Source organism: Mustela nivalis, assembly GCF_964662115.1.
Source record: "Mustela nivalis genome assembly, chromosome: 20".
Lineage (NCBI taxonomy): Eukaryota > Metazoa > Chordata > Mammalia > Carnivora > Mustelidae > Mustela > Mustela nivalis.
In genome coordinates, this window is record NC_139039.1 from 28,593,420 (window position 1) to 28,617,861 (window position 24,442).

Sequence of the window (24,442 nt, forward strand, 5' to 3'; positions counted from 1 at the left end):
TCATTTGGTTTAAATTTATATTGGTATAGACATCATATCGAATAGAATTAATCATGAAAAATAAAAAAAATCATAAATGCTCAAAACCCACTGGATAATAAATTCAGTGATCAGTTAAGAGCCTTTCTTTCTTTGCAATACAAGTGGTACTTTGATGGAAAGCAGATAATCTAGTGGATGCTTCCATCCACTCAATCCTGAACATTATAGCTCTAGTTATTATCTTAAAACAGGTTCTCATCTTACATTAGGCTTTTGTGGGACTCTAACAGTGGTTGGCAAACTTACTTTGCAAAGGGCCAGGTAGTAAATAATTTTGGCTGTGGGCCACGCAGTCTCTGTGGTGCCTTTCAACTCCACCTTTACAGAGCTAAAGGTAGCTGTAGACATTATGGAAATGAATGGGTGTGTTCCAATAAAACTTTATTAACAAAAACAGCCTTTGCCCCAGAGGTCATAGCTTGACATCTCTGGTCTTACTTTAATGTTTCTACCCTGTTCTCTTCCTTGTATTCTTCCAATCATTCTTGACGTTGTTTCTGGCAATTTAGACAAGGCATATTTTGCCAGATTATTAAAACTTCTGACTCCAGGTCTTCTCCTAGGTTATCCCTATTCTGGCTTTGATCTGCTTGTCAAAACTTACATGCTGCTTTCTAGTAGCTATGGATAGCTGAACCCGTTTTTCAAAACCTTAATTTACTGACTGGATAAAAAATCATGCATTTTCTTTTTAAGATTTTATTTATTTATTTGACAGACAGAGATCACAAGTAGGCAGAGAGGCAGGCAGAGAGAGAGAGGAGGAAGGAGGCTCCCTGCTGAGCAGAGAGCTTAATGTAGGGCTCAATCTCAGGACCCTGGGATCATGACCTGAGCTGAAGGCAGAGGCTTTAACCCGTTGAACCACCCAGGTGCCCCCATGCACTTTCTTTTAAGGTATTTTCTTTTTTTACTCAAAAGTAAATTAACGTCTACCACCCTTTCCTGCAGTATTTGGAAGCCCCTATCCCCCATTCCAAGTTAGAGGCGGAGATAGAAATTCTGATGGAATAATTTATCTGTAGACTTCAGAATTTTCAAAGTGGATAGGTAAACCTGTCATTACTTCTTAAAGTCACCATTCTGTGACATGTATGAAATTCATTTATTACTGAATTGGAATCATGTTTGACTTTCTGGCTATTCTTGTTTTTTTGTGTGTATCTCTCTGTGGGTTTTATCTCTATGTTCACATATGTCTAGGCTAATCATTCTTCTGCACTTCAGATCCACAAACTGCTTTCCAGATATTTCCATTTGGATATTATATGGGCACCAAAAACTTAGTGGGTCCAAAACACAGCATATCTAATTTCCTCTAAACAAGCTGTTTTCTTCTGTATTTCCTAGCTGGTGAATAGTTCCACCTTCTACCCATCAAGTCTCTCAAAGTAGAGACCTGAGTGTCATCCTTGACTTCTCTCTTCCTTTTTCTCTGTACCTAATCAAGGATCAGGTCCTTCTTTTCTTCACCCCAAATATCTCTTGAATCAGTCTCTTTCTTTACATTTCACGGACACTGCCCTTCAGGCCACTATGCTCATCTCTCAACAAGATCTCTTCAATAGTTTGGTTTCCTGGGTCCCAGCCTTGTCCCAACTATTCATCTTCACTTCCAGCAGAGTCATCTCTGTAGAAATCAGATGTGATGACTTCCCTTCTCTAGCTAAGATACATTCTTTATTTGGCCTCTGCTGCCTTCTGAGTGGTTAGAACCCTTTACTGTGGCTTTTAAAAGCCTTCATCATTATTGTTTCCTCTGCCTAGAGACCTCTGACCTGTTCTCTAGCCCCCTACTCCCTGGACCCCGGGGCCCTCTCCCCGTTCCTTCAGCTAGCGGCTCAGGCAATGGCTCATGAAGCTCCTTGAGAGCTGAGTCCACCACTGTATCCCCAGTATCTAGCACACATCTTGGCACGAAGTCAGTGTACTATGTATTTGCTGAAGGAATGGAAGAATGGATTTGGTTCCTAGACATAGTTAGATTGAAACAGATCAAAACGATGTCTTGAAGATGCAGCAAACACCCTCTTGGTTTTCTTTTTTTACCCTTTTCCAACACTCAGCACTGTGCTCACCCTTGAGTCTGGTTTCTTTTTCATCCCAACGGTTATTTCAAATGTTCTTGATTAATTGGACATGAACAAACCCACACAATCATAAAAAAGCATTAGAAGAAAGGATATGAAAGACTACATAATCTTACAAAGGGAAAAGGCCCTATTTCTTTTTGAAGACACACAACCCAGAATTCCTGAAAAGATACGCCTCATCAAAATTTATCTCATATCAATGAAAACTGCTGCATGATGAAAGACACCATCAACAAAGTGAAAAGAGAAATGAAAACCTGGGACAAAATATCTACAACACGCCAACAGAGAATTAATAAGTAACATATATAAAGAAGTCCTAAAAATTAAAGAGAAAAGTCAAGCCACTAATAAAGGGGGGGGGGGGAAGGGCAAGAGAAATAAACAATTAGCAAAAGAAGAAATACAAATGGCCAAGAAGCATATGTAATGATTAGCAATCGAATCAGTAGTTAGAGAAATGTAAACTAAAACAATAAAAATGGAATCATTTCCACCCGTCAGGCAACATTCCTGTTTTTCACTTGTTGGACAATTTTGTTTGGGTGGGAGGATTATGTACAGACTACAGACATGGAGAAAATAAACACTCCTGTCCTGATGAAGGACATGGTGGTAAAACCTACTTGCAAGGGGACTTGGTGATGAAAATTAAAAATTTAAATACCCCTTAACCTAAAAATCTCACTTCTTAAAATCTGTCCAAAAGAAAGACTTGTACCATTCACAGAAGGATTTATATGCAGATACACACAGCGACAGAGGGATGTACAACATATTTGTCTTACACTAAGAGCAAAAAAAGAAAAAAAGAAACAACTAGGTTATTATTAATAATTATTATTAACGTAGTAGTAAAGTTAATGACTATATCTGCGTTTCTATTATAAAATACGAGATAGACCTCTGTGTACTGGCTTGAAAAAAAATCTCTAAAAAGATAGATTCTTTGGGGAATTGTCTGTTCAGACGGATGGCTAACAGACAACTGAAAAAACGTTAACCTCATTAGCCATCAGGGAAATTCAAATCAAAACCACATTGAGATACCACCTTACACCAGTTAGAATGGCAAAAATTGACAAGGCAAGAAACAACAAATGTTGGAGAGTTTATGGAGAAAGGGGAACCCTCTTACACTGGTGGTGGGAATGCAAATTGGTGCAGCCACTTTGGAAAACAGTGTGGGGTTTCCTCAAAAAGTTAAAAATGGAGCTCTCTTATGACTCAGCAATTGCACTACTGGATATTTACCCCAAAGATACAGATGTAAAGAAGGGCCACATGCACCCCGGTGTTCATAGCAGGAATGTCCACAATCGCCAACTGTGGGAAGGGCCGAGATGCCCTTCAATGGATGAACGGATAAAGAAGATACGGTCCACGTATACAATGGAGTATTGTGCCTCCATCGGAAAGGATGAATACCCAACTATTGTAGCAACATGGATGGAACTGGAGGAGATTATGCTGAGTGAAATAAGTCAAACAAGGAAAGACAGTTATCATATGGTTTCACTTATATGTGGAACGTAAGGAATAGCATGGAGGACATTAGGAGAAGGAAGGGAAGGATAAGGAGGCGGGGAATCAGAGCGGGAGATGAACCATGAGAGAGTATGGAAACTACCTGATAGTTTTAGAAGGGAGGAGGCTGGGGGATGGGTGAGCCTGGTGATGGGTATTAAGCAGGGCATGGACTGTATGGAGCACTGGGTGTTATACGCAAACAATGAATCATGGAACACGACATCAAAAATGAATAATGTAGAGTATGGTCACAAATGTAACATCATCGTCATCATCATCATCATAATGATAATAATAACGCAGATAGATTCTTTGGCAGAATCAAATTGAGAACAGCACCTATCCCATTTAAGTTTAGAAACATAAATGTGCCTATTAATTCATTAAGGAGGAGCAGAAATATTACACAGCAAGTTGTCGACAGCCATCCGCTCTTTGACGATGCGAATGCACTTTGTACACTGCGGCTACTACTACCAACTCTCCCCACGACTGCAGACCTCCGGAAGGCGGAGACACGTGGATCAAGGAGACCTGGCTCTGAAGACATCCCGGGTCTGTCCCGTTTCTATATTCTGAAACCTCAAGTAGCAGCTACTGGTACTGGCTATAAATTATAGAGAGGACGTTTAATTCCAGCCTCTGTGGCTTTGACTTTTCTCTCCCTCTCAATCTTATTCCAGTATAGCAGTAAAACCCCGTGTTCCGTGTGTGCCACTGTGCAGCCACTGGGGTGCTTTGCGTCAGAGAGCACAGGCTGGACTTCTCTTTCCTTGAAAGCAATTGACACTGCTCTAAAAATTCTGTGCAGAGCAAAAGGGTTCAGAAGAACCCAGGTCTCTCCTCTAAACTGGGAGCCTGTAGAGTCTTTCAAACTAGTAGTAATTATCCCACCAGATTACGATCTACCAGGAAAATATATTTTAATTCTGAGACTCTGAGTGCCACTCTTGCGTTCTGATACCTGGAATCTTTTCTCGCGAAGTACTTATGATCTCCTATAATCCTTTTGTTCTTTTCTTTTCTCTTTTCCTTCTTTCCTCCTTCCTTCCTAATTTCCTCCTTTCCTCCTTCTCTTCCTTTTGCTGCTTCTTCTTCTTCATCTTGTTTTTTTAAGCCACCCCCCTGCCCGTGCCTTTCTTCCCGATTCTGGTCCTCTCTATTTTATTTATTTAAATTTTATTTTAATATGCATTTGGAGAACACAGTAGCCCCATCTTCCTGCTAGAACTTTTTAAGGAATCTATTTTCAAACATCTTCTTATTTTCATCTGGTAATCTCCAAACTTAGATGGCCCTGCCCACTCGCCCTACTCATTCTGCTGCTTACATTAACATTTCATTCACTTTCCCACTTCTGGGTTTTCCTGCTAGCGCACTCCCACATTTTCTTGCCGTCTGAAACTTCTGTTTGTGTTCTGTCTCCCTCTCTCTCCTGACTGCTTTTAATCTTTCTAATTTCTGAATAACCTCAGTTGAATTGTGCTTTCCTCTCTATTGTCATTAGCCTCCACTTAAAAAAAAAAAAAAAAGAAAGAAAGAAAAAGAAAAAGCCTGTTCTAGGCCCATTTTCCCGACCTATCCCCACAAACTAATGCTCAGAAGGACAAAAAAAAAAAAAAAAAAAACCCAAAAACCCAAAACGAAAAAACGAAACTCCCCCAAACAACAAAACACCCCCCCACCACCAACAAAAACAACCAATAAAGAAAAACAAAACAAAACAAAACAAAACAAAAAAACTAAACAATAAAAAAACCAACCAAAAAATAAAAATCTATCTAATTACAAGTAAGATGTATCATTTCTGGCACTGTATTTTGGCATGTCCCTATTCTTGCATAAAGGTTAGTATTTTTGTGTCCTCAAATTACCCAATCTCTAAGAGCGGACTTGAGTCCCATGCGTTAAGAACCCACAGGGGAGCTATCCATTGGAGGACCAGACAGGGGAAGCAAGATGTCAAAAGGTACTCTAACTAGGAAGATGGGAACATGGTAACAATGATAACATATTTTGGAGAAATCATCTTGTTTATGTACTGAAAAAAATTTTTTTTAAAGGAGGCTCCACACCCAGTGTAGAGACCAATGTGGGGCTTGAACTCACAACCCTGAGGTCAAGACCTGAGCTGAGATCAAGAGTCGGATGCTCAACTGACTGAGCCACCCAGCCGCCCCAAGAAATTGTCTTGATAATAAGCTTCTTAAGTTGCTATAAAGGTACAATTGCCTCTGGCAAGCTTTTGCATTTTGATGCTTGCATAGTGGGGTCACCATCTGGGGAGCTATTTAAAATCAAGAAACCCTGTACTGAATGAGATTCTCAGTGGGCACACCACGTTAAAAAAAAACAGCCATGCTTATAAAAGGATGTAGGGGGAACTGGAGAGCGCTTTGCCATCCTGGGGGTTGGAAAGCGTACGGAGGTTCGGGGCTGCTTTTCTTGTTCTCATGTGAGAAGACTGTAATTCTGTGGGAAAGAAGGAATGGAGGATTTTCTCCTGAGAGTAACAGAATTCTATGAGCTGTACGAAGTAGTTATTGGATTATATTGTCTGGTTAGACGAAAATGAAATGCTGTGGATAACGATAATATTCCTGCGGTAGAATCTGTTTTTCTGCGTATCCCACATCCACACCCCTTTCTTCTAGTGACAGAATGTCAACTGTTCTGCGGGCATGGCACATAATTCAAGCCGATGAGGGTCAGGCTCAGACCCAGGCCTCCTGTAACCACCGAGAAAGGCTGTCTCCTTGTGTGGGGCTGTTATGCTGTGCGATGTGAAGCCAAGCTGCTGGGGGGACATTCTGAGGAAGAGACAGGCCAAGAGTGGTGCCACGCGGAATAAAGCAGAGCTGACAGATGAATTAACCCAGATTTCTGTTACCATTGTGGAAACACCCAGGTGCAGCTCTCTCTGTATTTTTCGGTTATATAAGCTCATAAGTTTTTCTTTTTTTTAAAGCTTAAGACCGTTTGAATGGAATTTCTATCGTGCGCCACCAAAGAGTCTCTCCTGGTGAGAATAATAAACACTAGGGATGTCCTTGTGGAGGGGAGGCGGGAGCCCGTGGTCAGGCAAGTGGGGAGACAGACGGGGCCATTTTCAGAAGCTGACTAAGGGGGACACTCGAGTAGAGAATGAGGCAGCGGAGGCTCACGCTCTGACACCCCAGTTCCGGTCACACTGCACTAAATGGTGACCGGTTCCCCGCTCTTCGCCTGCCTTTTCTCTGATCTTAGCAACTTCACCATCAGAGTGAGCTCTGGAATTCGAACAAGCAATGGCTTGGCCCACAGGGAGGCTGACTTTGTAGGCGCAGAAGGAGTAGAAGAAGAAATATTGATAAGCCAAGGCTAGGCATGCTCTGCTCATTCTCTGCCCTGAAAGCTTTCTCAAGTAGGGCAGGATATGGTGAGGCTGGGACACATCATATGCAATTACCTGGCCTGGCAATTCATTTCCAACTTCTGCTGCGTGATTTAAACGTCTTCTATTCCACTGCCTGCCTTTTTGCAGAGGCTCTGTGCCAACAGCCTCCGTTGGACCCCGGAGCTAGATTTGAGAAGCAGTTTGGGGAGGTATCTGGTTGACTCCATACAGAGTGGGGAGCTTTGTCAGGGCCTTTACCATGGGTAAAAGACTGCCCTCAGTTCTGAAATGCCGGTGACCCTGGGTACATGACAAGTTTGTTTATTTGAGCCTTAAAGAAATAAGGCCCACTCGAATAGAAGAGTCACTTCTTATGACTGTGCGGGTGTTGAGGGAGGAGCTACAGATAAATTTCCCCATTGCATTTCATTGGTAGTCTCTTCCTTCCATGCCTCATACTGAATTCCCTCCTAAGACTGCCTTTTGTTTGTTTAAGATTTTATTTATTTATTTATTTGGCAGAGAGAGAGATCACAAGCAGAGAGGCAGGCAGAGACAGAGGGGCAGAGAGCCCACTGTGGTGCTTGATCCCAGGACCCTGAGATCATGACCTGAGCTGAAGGCAGAGGCTTTAACCCACTGAGTCACCCAGATGCCTCAAGACTGCCTTTTCTTACACACTTTAGAGACATAAAGGGGAAATGGGACTCTAGGGTCAAAGAGGTGCACCTATTCAGTGTGATGCAGATGTTGAGGATTTGTAGTCTTACGGGAGAGGAGGCAAGCCAGATTTGGTAAAGAAAAAGTACATTTTAGAGGAGAAGGAAGACACTTGGTCTAAGAAAAAAATATAATTATTTCCCCAAATATGATGTCCCTTCTAAAATTTTTTAATGTTTCTTCTTCAGTTCGGGGGATAATATGCAACCTTTTTTTTTTTTTTCTTTTAAAGATTTTATTTATTTATTTGACACAGAGAGAGAGAGATCACAAGTAGGCAGAGAGGCAGGCAGAGAGACAGGGGGAAGCAGGCGAGAGCCCGATGCCAGGCTCCATCCCAGGACTCAGATCATGATCTGAGCCAAAGGCACGGGCTAACCCACTGAGCCACCCAGGTGCCCCTTATTTTTTTAAGCAAAGATCTTGTTGTACAATGTTGCTCAGACTGGTCTAGTAGCTGGTTAGGGCCAAATCAACCTCTTTATTTGTTCTTCCTCCCTTAGTCACTTAACATGTTAAACTACTTGGCTCCTTTCCGGCAACCTCACCGTCTGACAACAAACTTACTTTGAGCAATGGTTCTATCCCAGCACAAATTAGCATATGTCATGAAATTTTAGGTATGGGCCTTATTTTAAATATTCTGCTCTCCTGACCTCATATAGGGACAACGACAGCCTTAATGGCCTGATTACGTGCCTTGATTTGGGGTTTGGTGTAGAAAATACTGTCTTTATTCATACAGTCCATGCTTAAGTTCAAGCCACCCTCTAGCTTAGGTTATAAGGCACCAGGGTTATGATCTCAAGGTATAATAAAGCTGGCATTGAGATTCCTTCTCAGAAGATCAGCAAAATTAGGTTAGGAACAGGAATATAAATTATATGAGATAAGTAAAGAATCCACAGGAGGTCTTCTATCTGCTCAGATTTCCCCTTGGAGAGGGAAGCCTAGAGATAGCATAGTTTCATGCTAATAAGAATAAACAAAGGGGGAACAGGCCAATTCACAGCTGATAAATTTTGAGGCAAGGGAAAACCCTCCTTAGCTGATAACAACACTAAAGAGTTGATTAGCCCCTAAATTACTCTGCCACTCTCTGCAGACCTGGCCCTGCAGTCTGCTTCCCTCTGAGAGAGTTTGTAACCTCCACAATGTAATCTCCTTTCAGAAGACAAAATCTGGAATAAACGATCAAGGAAGGAAAGAAGCTCCCCTTCCTCCCTAGGCAATAGAAAACAATGGGGCAGGGGCTTCTTGGGGGAAGAGCAATGAGGAAAGCTGCCATCTGGGCTGCGGTTGGAGAATAAATGCTGCCATTTCTACAAAGCGTGCAGTTACGGGGCGGGGGGCGGTTGAGGCAACAAGGTATTAACTAGGTAGGAAAAGCTTTGAGGGCTAAGGACCACCATATCTATCAGGAGAAAAAGGAAAAGAAGCTCTGGCTCAAATTTGTGGCTCAGGTTTCTCGACAGCCCAAGTTAAAAAAAAAAAAAAAAAGGAAATTGAACAGTTTGTTAGAAACTAAAGGGGAGAATGGCAGCGCGTTGTCTGGAAGATGACATACACCGGGTTTGAGAAAGACGGTACGCGTATCCTGCGCATGTGCGTGTAGGTGTAGTATGTGCGCATGTGCGTGTAGGTGTAGTATGTGCGCATGTGCGTGTAGGTGTAGTACGTGCGCATGTGCATGCAAGTGTAGTATGTGTGCATGTGCTTGTAGGTATAGTACGTGCACATGTGCATTGGAGGAATGATTGTTGCTGGGGGGACTGAGGGTTGGTTTTAGTCCCTCTGCTTCCCAAAGAACATATCCACTCTATGTAGGAAAGAAAAGACTTACTCTTCCCTGACAACCTCCTATGAATTTCAGCCAGCCAAGACGAAAGCAAAAGGAAAATGGAGTCCGAGCAGCTGCTACTAACGACGTACTATTTGCCTGGCGATGTACTAAGTACTAAGTACAATGTACTAAGTACCTACATTCTCTCGCTTAACTCTTTCAAAAACTCCTTTGTTCCTGTTTCATAGATGAAGCAACTGTGACGTCACATAGGTCCAAGGATGGGTGAAGAACCGACTCCAACACCTGCTCTCTTCACAAGCCTGTCTGGCTCCTGCGGACATTCCCAGACCGCAGGAGGAACGAAGGAGGCAGGTGGGGAAACACACCCTCCAGCACAGAGCAAGTGGCCGCCGAGGCCCGGCTAGGAGCTAAGTCCCTTCTAAAAACTCAGGCCTAAATGCACGCCTCAACTGAGCGGCGACAAGGGACACCCACGTCATCACGGGAGAAGTAATCACCAGCTGCCCCTCTTTATTCTCTGAAATGAAACTGTGCACAACAGGGGAAAGAACTACTTCTTAACCAGGGGCCTACCCGGGGTGGACTGTCCCATCTTTCAGAGGCTGTGACGTTTAGGATACACAGACACCGGGAGAACGGCTTCACAGATGCTGTTTTCTTCACTATTTTTTTTCCCACCCGTGCTTTCATCAGAAGAGCTTGGGAAATGCCCCACAACTTTTGGAATGTTTAGGTATTAAAATATTGCTTTAGAGCTCCCAGTTCACAGGGCCGTATAAACTGGGATGTGGCGAATCGTCATCTGGAGAGGAGGAAAAGCGACGGAGGACAATGAACATTATATAGGAGCTGGATGACCTTGCCTTTTTCCTGAATGATAACAATCTCGCATTTGTTTCGGGGAAAATAGGGAGCAAAAATCACTCGATCAGCACTCATACATTTTTCAATCAACCTAATCTAGGGGGATCAGATTTTCGGGGGCACCAGATAGCTACGTAATGTAAAAACCTGTGCTCTGGCACACACTTGTTGTCACACTCAGCATTTCTTACCTCCTTCATTGTCCTTGCTGTCTGTGCAGAGAGTCTCCATGGCTACATCACACCCCGCTCCTCTCCACCCCGGCTGGCAAACACAATGCCAGCCGTTTTGGTCCAGTGTACATCTTCCGTTGCTGTTGCACAGCCCAGGACAACCCTCTGTCAAAGGAGACAAAGAAGGAAAACACAAGTGATTTGAGTATGGAACGTTTTCGCACCCAAAATAAACAGATAAGGGACACTTAGTGGGAACAGGCCTTTGTAAACAGCACAAATACTGTAATTGCACATGGAGAGAAACAGCAACAGTCTCTAAGGAATCTAATTCTTATCCAAGTGGCATCTTTGATTGGCCTGACCCTTGAGACACCACTTACCTGTGCAGGACAGAAATATATAGAACGATCCACTAACTAGCCGCAGGCCAGACAAAATTAACTTAATTTTTTTTTTCTTGAGCAAAGCAACAAGGTTGATTGTATGGTGTGAAAGAGCATCTCGGTGAGATAATTTCAGAATCCCTGGAATGGATTTTTAATCAGTTGAAGACATCAATGGCCGCTCATTAGGACGTGCCTTCTTACAGCACCTTGTTGCTTTAAAAAATTCCCTCTAAATTCAAAAGCGTGAAAGTGGCGATGAGGATGGGAACCGATGTTAAAAAGAGAACGTTAATTTTATCTGGCCTCAGAGTTGCCGTACATTCATGTGAAATTACAGTGCATTAAGTAACTGCACAAAGTATAGGCCAGTCTTGATGACTATACTTTATGCCAAGAGTACATTCCTTTTCACAGAATAAGCAAAGCCCAGGAAATAGTGAAGCAGCTTAGCATCTATTCTAACAAACATCAGGATTCAGGCTGCATACGGATGGGACAGGACCGACAGGATTTCCAACTAAATGTAATAGCTGTGCATATCTGATTACTTAGGACGGACAAAATGAAATACCATAAGGACCACAATAAAACATTGATAGACTGAACAAAAACACGGTAGTGACGTGCTTCAAGACAGAGAGCGAAGAGTGATATTTTGTGACAATCTCCCTAAGGCTTTTATGCTGTTACCTTTATATCCTATCTTGTCTGCTTTTATGGGCAAGGAGGGAAAATTTGGGAAACGATTAAAATAATTTAATATATCCAAAATCTATAATTGTTTCAGTCTAACATGACATTTAAAAAAAAAACAATTTTTGCCACTTTCTACTGATGATATCTGGCATGCAGCCAAATGGTCTGTTTATGAGAATGATGCTCAGATAGAGTTTGGTGTTCTAGTCTATGAGTGTGATGTGACACTGTCAGAAACAAGGATATAGATGCTCCAAAATGGTAAGAATAATTAGCTATTAATCAGATCTCTTTGGACAGAATTATTTATAATTTGATATAGAATACCTGAGACAAAAATATTTGCTAGAGTGATGGGGGTTTGTTATCCCGCTTCTTATAATCAGAATGCTACTCTTGTTTCGGTGACAAAATTTAAGGGAACGATCTGTTTAAAGATGTTTATTTTACGTCATTTTGAAAGAATTATTCATATATTGGCTTCCCCTCTTCCACTGTGGAACTTGAAAGGAAAATATCTCAAAGAGATGTTCTGTCTCTTAAGATTAGAGCTAGGAGAAAGAAGACTATTTTGACAGTCTCTTGTGGTAGGGGAAAATGAAATTATGCTTATGGATACCATCAGGTCAGAATAAGATTAATTTTGCTGCTTCTTTTCTCTCAGACAATTACCATCTGTATCTATAGATTTTCAATACATTAAAGGTGAGTTTTTCCTTCTGGATGTTTTTGTTTGGTTTTTCACGAAAAAGGAAGATTTAATCGCCCCCCTGACAAAGAGGCATAGCAACTGAATGCACGGACACGAGAGTTATTATACGAAAGCCTGGATATTGCCATGAATATTTTCATATTCTAATGAAAAGCACAAACAAGGAATAGAAAATAGGTAATCTGAGGAGAAAGGGAGAGGGACTTTTCTCTTCTGAAAAAACATTTTCCACCTATTTCTACGAGAACTGAAGAGACGAGAATCTGCTGTTTTCTGCTGAGCAATGTTATCATTTCTGTTTTGCAGAGTGCATGGTAATTTTGTTGTTTTTCAGAAAAGAACAGAACAGAAATTATGATATCACATATATTTTGAAACATTTAGAAGTAACCAAAGAAGTTTCCATATAAGGATAAATGAGACTTCTCTCAACATATATTAACCAGAATCTTCTTTAGATTGACAATTTCTTATTCTGTGATAAGAGAGTGAGCATTGGTGATTCTTCAAGAGAGAATTTAAAGCTCATTAGCTGAACTGCCAACAATGAAGATCTTAAGGCAGAAAAATAAAATAAAGTAAAATAAAATAAACAAAAAACAGCAAATGTACTGTTATCTTCAGTTTTTGGTTCCAGTGAAAACTAATGCTTTTACATAGGAATGAGATTTGTGATAACCCAAAATTATAAAAATGAGACACGGACATTGAAGTCTCGATACTTTAAATCCAAGGCATTTCACATAATGTAAGCCTGATTTATAATTTACAAAAATATGCATGAGAAACAGTCTATTTTCAAACCTAGAACAGTCTGATACACGGTAATAAAGAGATATATAGGTAGATATGTCAACAAAGAGCGAGTATACAGTACCTTTAACTATCTTATCCAAATAGTGAGCTTGAGAAATTAAAAAGGAAAAAAGAACAGACAGACATTTCAGAAGTGTCACATGGACAAGGAAATTTTCAGAATTTACATGCAAATCGAGTAGCCGCAGTGGACAGGAGACTCACATCACACGACAGAGATGCACTTCGTTATCTTCTAAAATGGAAATATATATTCACGTTTCAGTAAATGTGGTCATGATTCCAGGAAATACTCAGCATTTTCAAGAGAAGTGCGCAGGGCAACTGACACTACCTTTCACAGATTATCTGGGACGTACCCCCCCCCCCCCCCGAATCCTGCAGATTATACTTTAATAGCCAAGCGGGACAAATGGAATCAATTCTTTTTACTAAAGAAGTAGGGAAATTTACAACAATGAGAGTTACAAATATACAAACTTTGTTTTGGGGGGGGTAGAAAATCATGCTAATTTTTGAAAGTTCGCTTTTAAGGAAGTAGTTTTGTAAGAGTTGCGTGGTTGAGGGCAAAAAGGACAACACAGGAGCCGTGGAGGGACCGTTTTTGTGTGTTCTGATGCTGTCTTTCTTCAGCCCGAGAGAGAAACCCACCAAAATCCTGCTGCCCTCCCCTTCTGTCTTGAGCCCCTTGTGCATTTACCTATTTATCAAACTTTAACGCCTAGTAAATAAGCAAAAAAGGGAAGTAATTAAGAATCTTGGAGTAAATGGAGCAAATTTAATATACTATAAAAGTGTATGTATAAATTCTATAGAGAACAATTACCCAGGAGCCCTTGACTATACCCCTGCTGGACAGTGGTGTATTGCGTAGGTAATCTGTGATGAAATACAGACTCTCCTAAAATCCTGTTTCTTTTCAGGATTCGTCCTGGAGCAGCCACATTTCTCACAATGGTTCCTTAGGAACAGCCAGAATTAAGACCAAAGTCTCTTCCTATGCCCGTCCATTTAATCTTTCATGAGGTTACAAGCAGGCTATACCTTTCCTCTCGAACAGAGGCATCCATACCTCTCTCCCCTCGCTCAGTGCAGAGATGTTAATATATTCTTAATAAGCCTGAAATCTCCTTGCTTTGTCAAATCTCATACATCTTTAATGATCTAAAATTGCTTTTCAAAGATGCTTATGTTGATGATTTTTCATTACTGACACATGCAAGTGATAGCCGAACTCATAACAGAATGATTTAAACTTGAACTTGCAGTTCAGCCACTCAGGTCTGCTAGTTCTGGCAGGTGCATAAACAAAACCATAAAACCTTCTGACACATCTGTATGTGGATATAAAAGGCTTCTTCATGTTGCCACAGGATTCCGTTAGAGGTTCCTGAATTGCATTTAAATGTAAGTGTTTACAACTAATTGACAATATATTGCAGGGGAAATTAAGGTGAAGAAGAAACACTCTTAGGTACGGCTCTGAAATGAGAACTTAATGAAAATAACTATTTTCAAACATTAAAATAAAAATATACTATGGTTTAACATCATGCATGCAATTTCTCAGTAATCCCTTATGAACATTTTATAATCTCGTAGAGATTCCTAATAGCTCAAGTTGATGACCTAAATATAAACAGAGTGCCTTATTTAAAAAGGAGTTTCTGATCCAGACAGGGTCTGGATTTAAGAAGGAATTCTTAATTCATAAAATTAATCACACTGATCATAGTTGGAGAGCCTTTTTCTTTAACTTTGGGTCCACTTCAGTTAACACAACCAAAATAAGGAATGCAATTAATTTTGATCTGGATTAGTAGTTTTAAAGGAGGAATGGATTATTTCTAATCCAGCCCATTCTGTTATTTTAGCAAACAGAATCAATTATGCAAAACAGTGGCCTGATTACAGGTAAAGGTAGTTTTTGTCATTGGGTCAGAAGAAAAACAAAAGTGGAAACGAAATGAGCAAATATATTTAAAATAGATAGCAGGTCAACATTTATATAACACTGTAAATATTAAAAATATTGAACACAAATGTTGCAAACAGTTAAAACCAACCAGAAGAACAGGATCTGTACTGAGAAAGAGATACCAAGATTTTTGCATTTTATATCATAGGGAGTAACTGTAAGGCTGATAAGTTGCTTGCTTCCTTCCTTTCTTCCATCCTTCCCTCTTTCTTTCTTTCTTTCTTTTTTTTTTTTGAGGCTGTTTCAAACCAAGACAGAAAGGGGTCAAAAAACACCATGTATATTTTGTCCTCGAAGATTAAAATTTCTGATAATACCACAAAAGCCTTGTTCTAGATGATAAAGATGCTAAAAGGAGATGTCGATAAATGAGGTTCAAATAATTATTAAGAATAATAATTGCAACAATAAAAACATCATTATATAAGCCACTACAGGAAATTATCAGAAAAATGCAGGCATGTTGCAAGAAGCCATTAGGAACAATAATCATAAAAATAATACAGTATATTTAAAAATTAATATACCTAACAATGGCTGAAATGCACATTTAGTTGCAAAAATACTTCTTTGAAAACTAGTGAATGTGCTCTGATACTAAAACAAGGTCCTTCCTGTTAGACCTACTCACCAAAAGTTTTAAATTTGCTTTATAGAAGAAAACTCTTATAAACATCAGTGCTAGACATATAAAATGGAACCCCTTAAAAAAACTATTCTCTAGTAAAATGTATTCATAAAACACTTTCCCTGGAGTTTCAATTCTTTATCTTTTAAAAAGACCCACATGGGACACGGGAGGGGGGTGGTGCGGGGGGGGGGGGGGGGAGGGGGGAGGGGGAGTCAGTGTTACCGTATTTCCTGTAAGAGAGTGATTCTTAATCCTTCTGGGGTCTCACATCTCTGAGAAAAGTGGTGAGAGCTAAGGACTGCCCCTGCCACCACCGCAGGAACGCAATGCAGGTGTGTTCACAGACTCAAAATGCTGTCTATGGTTTCAGCTCTTCCATGGGCTCTGGTCCTATAAATTGCAGCCTGTGAGCACCAGGCTGATGTATTAATGATCCCCAAATTTCTAGCTCTGGTCCAGGTCCAGACCAGATTCAGAAGAATGCGGGGGATGCACCTAAAGTATTCCCATCCCTGCTCTGCTCCCTGAAAATAACAATAAAGCCTTACTTTGTATCAGATACTGCACTGAACCCTCTCTAGCAGGCTCCCACTTAATCCTCCCCACAAGACTATGATACAAATACAGTTGATACAATGAATACAAACAGAGAGACTGAGGAGGGAGAGACAGTGTATGCAAGGGCACTGACTCGGTCATGACACCTCTTCTTGCTCAGAGCTACTTTGCAATTATTTCTGATCTAACACAAATTTAAGTAGATATCTACAAAGCCAGAAGACGGCTCTAGATGTCTTCTACATGGCTTCCTTGGGAAATGGCCAGGTGGGTCTAACTGAAATTGCAAAATGCAGGTGAGTGTCTTTTAAATGTCAGAGATAATTCTTGGTCTGTATTGTCTCTCTTCCAAAATACATTCAGACACACAGTCATCTCCAGAACCTAACGGAGGAAATGAATGCTCGGGTTTCTAGCCCATGCGTTTCGAAGTCCATGGTCTACTTGCTGGTTCAGGTGGGCAAAGATTCGGCGCAACTGTCGATGGGGAAGAAAGTTTGGGTCATCAAGAATATTTTTATCATATGAATAGCCCAGAGACCTCCTGTATCACCCAATGGGAAGTACTACCCAAATGGGAAGTACTGTTCCTTTTCACACACTCCCCTCGAGATGTTTCTTTTTAAAAAGAATTATTTCTTTTTTCAAAGTCTCTAATGCCCTATATTCCCCTCTGTGTTTAGGGAAGACAGGAGGAGATGGACACAAACTATTCTACACTCATTTGTACCCTGTAGTAAGGATCTGGAGTCCTGTAAGGTGGGACCTTGGTCATATTTAGTCTTGAGCAGTTTTTAATTCCTAATGCGTACTCTAGAAAGGAAGAGTAACTTTTTGGAAAGTCTACCTACATATTGTTGGCTCATCTGCTGATCTCTCAAAATTATGGGCACCCACCTCCCTCCATGTCCTTTAGTTTTCGGACTCTTTCCTTTTTTCTCACCGAGTCCTTGTCATGGAAGAAGTCTAGGAGCATGAACACTAGGGTCAATGTGAAAGGAGAAGACAAGAATCATGAATTAGCTGTGACCAGTTCAATAAGAGATTCTGTATAAGTCCAAGGCTTTCAAGATACAGAGACATAGGACGCTGAGTGTGTGAACTGTCTCCATGAGAAATGTAAACTCCAAGGCCATGCTAATCCCTATCTTCCCACTGCCTGGCTCATAAGGGAGTCTTAATATCTGCTGAATAACATGATGAAATGTCCTTATTACGTGTGTTTGAAGCTTTTGAAGAAACTCTATGAATAATACAGAGGCTGCTTTTCATAAGCACATGTCAGCAATACCTTGTTTCCAAAATCCTTCCGCTGTCTTTCAAGCAGCTCTTCCTCTCCCCCCTTTCAACCTATCCATCCTAACTACATACAACAGTATTAACAATAACTACCATTTACTGTTCTTACTAAGTGCTGAAAACTATGCTAAATGTTTTACATGAGAAGGCTTAACTTTCACCACCTTATGGAGTAATAGGTACTTTTGTTAACTTCCCTAGTTCACAAATGAAGAAAGGGAGGTCGTGGAATAACTTTTGGTCAAAATGCTAGGAAGTGGCAAAGCCAAAATTCCAACCAGGTAGTCTGTGGCCAAAGTCCATGCACTTAATAAATCAGCTATAGTCATAACTCAGAAGAATCAGAACTATGTACCTATGTAAGGTAGACCAGAAGCATCATCTGTTTTTGGAATGGCTGATAAATTTACTTGAGTGCATGAAAAAAAAAGATGAAAAAAAAAAAAGTAGAAATCCTTAATTCAACTTTGACAATTAAAGGGAGAAGCTAGGAAGTAAGATTAAAATCCAAACTAATTTAAAATATTAACCTATCAACACAGCCTCATAAATATGAGAGTGCCTTATGTAGACTAAAGAAAACTTTATGATAAGATCTGCTGTAACTGGGGGTGTCCTGGTGGCTCAGTCAGTTAAGAGGCTGCCCTCGGCTCAGGTCATGATCCCAGGGTCCTGGGATGGAGCCCCACATCAAGCTCCCTACTCAGTGGGGAGCCTGCTTCTCCCTCTGCCTGCCACTCCCCCTGCTTGTGCTCTTTCTCTCTCTGACAAATAAATAAAATCTTAAAAAAAAAAAAAAAAAGAATTGCTATAACCTGTTCTCAAAACCCAGAGTTTGGAAAACCAATAGGCAAGATATTAAAACTGAGAAGGGAAAACCAAGAAAAAATTAAAACAAGTGAGTTTGAAAAATAAAAGAACAGAAGTAGTTTCATTAAGGCATAAAATCTGTGTAAGAAAAGTCTTTTGAGTGGTAGTCCCAAAGAAGGTTGCTCATTTAAAGAAGAGGTCAGGGGCGCCTGGGTGGCTCAGTGGGTTAAAGCCTTTGCCTTTGGCTTGGGTCATGATCCCAGGGTCCTGGGATCAAGCCCCGCATCGGGCTCTCTGCTCAGCCGGGAGCCTGCTTCCTCCTCTCTCTCTGCCTGCCTCTCTGCCTCCTTGTGATTTCTGTCTGTCAAATAAATAAATAAATCTTTAAAAAAAAAAAAAAGAAGAGGTCAGAGGAGGATATATATCTGCTTTGGGGGAAGAAATGGGATTTTGGAGGTCTACACAGAAGGGGATCAATGCCAAATTTGCTTTCCTTTTAGTGTAAAAAAAAAATTCTTAAAAACACAAAGAAGAAATCAAGGCCAAACCAAGTTGGTTGTATATCCATTATACAGCTCACAAGGGAAAAATACAAATAGTCTGTGTATACATAGTTGCTGGTATATATCGTTATGAACTATTCTATTCGCATTGTTTCTACCATTGACAATATGATCGGTTGGAGCACATTAAATAGTACAGTATTTTCACTGGGCCACTGAGTTCACGCCTATGTAGAGCCTAGATGCAGGCAAATAGCATGAAACCCAGAAGCCGGAAATGTTTCTCAGTTTAATTACAACAATAAAATCTTAGGGACCTGTCTTCAAGAGAGGATAATTCAATCAGATGAGTACATAATAAAACACAGACATATTCTTTACTATGGCGATTACCGCAACGTCCTTGGAATTGAGGACAAATTTTTATTTAGCAGTGTGTGTTTCCTTATACTTTATAACCCAGACTTAAAAAATGATTCACATTAGTATCTCATTAAAGTTGTAAGTAGGTATCATTCTTAGATTATTCACTACCAGTTCCTGGAGGATGGCAGGAAAGCAACAGTCTGCAAATAAGTACATATTAAATCCATTTATTCCAATCAGTAACTGTTCAAATCAGTGTGCATGCCGCACACCCATTGGTTTGATGTTCCTTAATTGGTACACACTGTCAATTACTGAATGCCTTGTCATAAAGGATTATGGCAGTGATCTAATTCTAAATGCCATAAAACAATTTCCTTGGACCCCCCACATTAGGTTCTCCCTCCCCATAAGAATTCTCATTCTAAGATTAGAATAAAACATCTCAAATATTTTATCCTGTTTGGAAGAGTCACTGAATTTGAATTTTAACAACTAGAAAGTGAGGAAAACAGTCTGTGTGAGTGTGCGTGTGCTCACTTGTGTGCACGTGTTTTTGGAAGGAATTTTGCTGCCCTAACATGGGCAATACACTTTTGAAAACCTGTTTCGATCACACCTTTTTTTTTTTTTTGAAAATTTACATATTCTATTCCCTTTTATAGATGGGAAATTTGGTGAACAAACTATCTATACAAAAACATTGCTTCTTACAGGTGCCCTACCCCAGCAAAATACTGGATTTCAGTTTGGAACACTACCCTAAGACATTCCAAGGGAGTGAAAAAATATGTTCTTGATTTATGTCAGTCCAGGAAAAAAAGAGACTTCATGGAAAAAGTGCTATGAGATAAACCCCATTTCATCAAGTCAGCATTGCTGGGAAAGGGCCATTATAACCTGCAAAGCTTTGTAAAGATAACCGATAGAAAAATATTTGGTGTTCTCCCTTCAGTTTAGAATTCCACGCCCCGGGGCACCTGAATGGCTCAGTGGTTAAGCCTCTGCCTTTGGCTCTGGTCATGATCTCGGGGGTCCTGGGATCAAGCCCCGCATCGGGCTCTCTGCTGAGCAGGGGGCCTGCTCTCACCCCGCGCCTCTATGACTACCAATGGCAGGAGCCCCGGAACGCTTGGAATGCAGACAGAGCGCTGACTTCCTGACTTTGGCATGTACACAGTCTACGCAAAGAGATGTGTGTTGTTCCGCGTGTGATACAGGTGCTCTATGGTCTTTGCACGTGGTGTGATTTCATCTGCCGATCACACACCTACACCTGTCGGTAGTGCACATCTCCTTTAGATCTGCACTCTTGACACAAGCAAAACCACATTCACTTAGGATTTCCTAGATTTAAAAATCATCCGGTCCGTTTTGGCACCCTGATCTGGGAACTCAACTATCCGGAGACAGCTCTTAACAGAGAAAAACTGTAACACAAGCATTTTTTACATTAATGAGTATTCGGATCTTTACATTGATACGATGAACTTGGTTATGACTGTGGTTAAAGTGATGTCTGTGTAACACTAACAGGACTAGTGGGCAGGAAGCCATAACAATATGGGAACAATATGGCTTATGGGACGCCCTAACAATAACCTATGGATCGGATCAATATCAGTGAGTAGCATTTCTGGGCCGCTGTCATTGCTTTTGCCTCTGTGTAAAATTTAGTATTTAAGAAAAATTTCTAGAATAAGACTTGTAAGTAATTATGTAAGATATATTGGGTCTTCCTCTTATTAGTTTTCTTGAAGACGCCAGGGAAGACCATAAACAGAACTGAACAATCTTTAACTCACCTAAGATAAACTGTAAGTTGTTTTGGGAAAAATAATAGATCACTGGCTCTTTTCACAGGCAAATTATGCAGAGAGTAATTTTTCTTTATTTGTGGGTGAGAGGAGTCTGTGCAGATGTTTACCTCTCGCATTTTGAGCACTTACTCTGCTGCTACTAATTACCTGTCTCCTACACACTGTTTTTCACCGGTCAATGTCCATACATGGTATGTAGCCTACTAATTTCAGCTGAGAACAGTACTGGAGGCCAGTCTAAATTTTGGAAGGCGGTATATGGCATTTTCAATAGTTTACAATTTTCTTAAATCTTTCACAGTACCAATTAATTTCCCTTAAGTCATTTTTTTTGTTGCTGCAATTGTTACTTTTATTTTGGCAAACCACGGGTCCTGTTATCAGCTACAATTTATATTTTGCTGAATAAATAAAATTTATTACTGAGACATCAACGACATTATTACTGCAGCAGTTTCTACAAAAAATTCAATCTTTTTTGACAGGTTCAAAGATATTAATTTCTCTTCATCACAGAAGAAAATTAATTTTTGCCTACTTCCCTATACACATACGTGCAAAAACAGTTTAAAGGAGACAGCATAGTCTAGCGCTCAAGAGTGTGGTATTGGGAATGGTTTCCAGCTGAGCAACCATAAAGAAATTAGGTAACTTCTCTGAGCCTGGGTTCCTCCAATGGAGGTTTAATTTTACTTATTTATTTACTTACAAAGGTTTTTACTTCTTTATTTGAGAGAGAGAGAGAGAGCCACCCCTGTGCTTGTGAGCAGGGCAGAGGGACAGAGAATCCTCAAGCAGACCAGGGAGCCTCAATCTCATGGTGTGGGTGTGGGCCTCAATCTCATGACCCAGAGGTCATGATCTGAGCAGAAATCAAGAGTTGGCTGCTTAACCAGCTGAGCCACCCAGGTGCCCCTCAGTAGAGATTTTAAGATATTCTATCTGCTGAAGTTGTGAGGATTAAATAAGTGTTGTATGCAGGGAACATTGCATTGCGCCTTAGTGCATAGTAAACACTCAATAAATACTAAGTAGTATTAATTAATCTTATTAATAAGAGAGTTTAGAAAGGACCGATGCAGGAAGTAATTGGCATCTTTTAAGAGACTCTGAAGAATGAAAGAAATCTCACTTTAATTGAAGGAGTTGGGAATTGCCAGTCGCTTTTCTCTTCAAAGTCATGAGGCCCACTCCACCCTACTAATGTCAGGATAAGCCTCCTTATTCTCTACCTCCTCCACATCGTCTCTCTTTCATGGGAACCTTCTTTATGTGAACTGGCTAATTCCCAGAGTGGGCATAACTCCACTCTCATAGCAGAAGTTTTCTTCTTTTTGGTCTCCCATAAACCCTCAGCTGGTGTAGATGCACACTTTCCAATCAAAATGTGACTCAGCTTTTCGGAATAAACACACCCCAACTTGTCCTTCTAGACTGTGTGTTCCCTCATTAGTAACTGTACTTAAGCAAGGCAAGTCCCTATGTCCCAATGGCATATAGATATCTTTATAAATATCTATAAATAACAAGTCTCTTTTTATAGGAACTACTTGGAAAGGAAGACACGTAAATACCCTATTTTACATGCATTTCTTTATCCTTGCATTGCAACATTGCGGACAATTTTTCATTTTGCTCTTCATTATCAAGTGTACTGAGCAGATATGATGGAATATATGTTGCTGACTTTTTGTAGCAGAATGCTATTAAGACTGGGGGCACCACTGTTAAGCACAGGAGGAAACCCACTCTCCGCTGAGCTGGTTCCCCCAACAGGTTGTGGTCGTTCCTATGGGTGACATGTGGACACATCAAATTCATGCAGTCATAGCAGACACACATGGAGGCTTGCATTGCGTGGTTTGTACCTATACTGATCACAGTTCAGAGGACAATACTTTTGGGGGCAGGTAGTGTCATCTTGCAGATACCTGTTTTTTTAATGGCAGGTATATGGTGATTTTTTTTTCTCTGCACACATCAGTGCATTTGGAGTGGGTTACTCACATGCATAATAATCACTCCTGGGGACTCATCTTAAAAGCCAAGAGTTGGGAGTGTATGTGAAAAGCATTATTTTACCCTTCATTGTTCATGGGAGGAGTAATTAATGAATACCTAATGCCATTAATTCACAATTAGATCACTTATGTTTAACCACATGCTTTCTATGCATACATATATAAATATTAATTTTGAATAGAATGATAATCATTCAGCACCATAACAATTAAACAGCTGTAACCTGTCTCATGTGTTAAGTGACGGAGCTGCAGGCAAGCTCCGTAAGCAGATGGTCTTACCCACCCATGCTCAATGTTAAAGACTTTTTAAAAAAAGAGGTGTTGACAAATCAGAACAAGTAGGCATAGTTCTAATGCAAATCGGCCAATTTGCAATGTAGATTACCCTAAAAACTAATTTGGTGTACAGGAAAAAATTAAGCTCTGTTGTTAAAGGAAGACATTATATTACATTTGGATATAGTAGATTCCCCACCAACATAATTATTTGCTAATTTCATTCAACCAACAGAGTTTAATGGAAAAGCAGCTGGCAAAGTATTCATATTTATGGACTTCCTTTGACTGCTCCTTAATTTATCCAAGGCACATGTCGGCTAAACCCTAGGAATAATAGCCATATTTCAGACAGCTGTTTCCCAGCTTCACGGAAGAGGCACTCGAACAGGAGAGGGTCAATGAACCCATCATGAAGAAGAGCAATAGAAAAAAACTGGCTCCAGTCACACCATAATCTGTGAATATAAGATGTTAAGTATGAAAAGAGAGAAGAGGTATGGCTTCTGTGTGGACTCACACCATAAACACACTTGTATTTGAAAAAACTGGGAGGTGGAAAGGAACTGTTTTAAGATGGAAAAAGGCTATTTTCAACTTAACAAGTTCTGCCATTGTAAGGATATTAATGTACCATTGCCGGAAGGAATCATAGCTCTTAAAATTGTGGGCTTCATTCTTCCACCCTTACATCAAAGGGGATGCAAAGTTCTGACTTTTTCTTTACTCCGCTATGTAGGAAGGTCCTCTACATAGAATGAAAAGGACTGAAGAGTTGCGTGAACACCTCACTAGCTGGCTGGTTCTCCGCAGTTGCCTGGCTTGGGTCTTAAGGAGAATGGGCCTATTTATAACCTGACGCTCCTTACAGTCTTTCTCTTCCTCGCTACCACTGTAAAATAGCTGACCACATACTACTTTGCACCCAGTTTCGCTCCCAAATTCCTTGGACCCAAATC

The 24,442-nt window shown here is 40.5% G+C and overlaps 1 protein-coding gene across 5 annotated transcripts in view; it reads right to left on the minus strand.

The window, feature by feature from the left end:
- TENM3 (teneurin transmembrane protein 3) overlaps positions 1-24,442 on the minus strand; it is a 2,451,411-nt gene that overhangs the window by 65,691 nt on the left and 2,361,278 nt on the right. For 3 of the 5 annotated variants that reach the window (XM_082715812.1, XM_082715813.1, XM_082715815.1), the window contains 3 exons: positions 13,280-13,306; positions 11,685-11,705; positions 10,624-10,770 (listed from right to left, as the gene is read on the minus strand). In XM_082715812.1, coding sequence (XP_082571938.1) covers positions 10,624-10,770; positions 11,685-11,705; positions 13,280-13,306 — 195 coding nt within the window. The remainder of the gene's footprint in view (positions 1-10,623; positions 10,771-11,684; positions 11,706-13,279; positions 13,307-24,442) is intronic. The other 2 variants (XM_082715814.1, XM_082715816.1) reach the window with 2 other exon arrangements.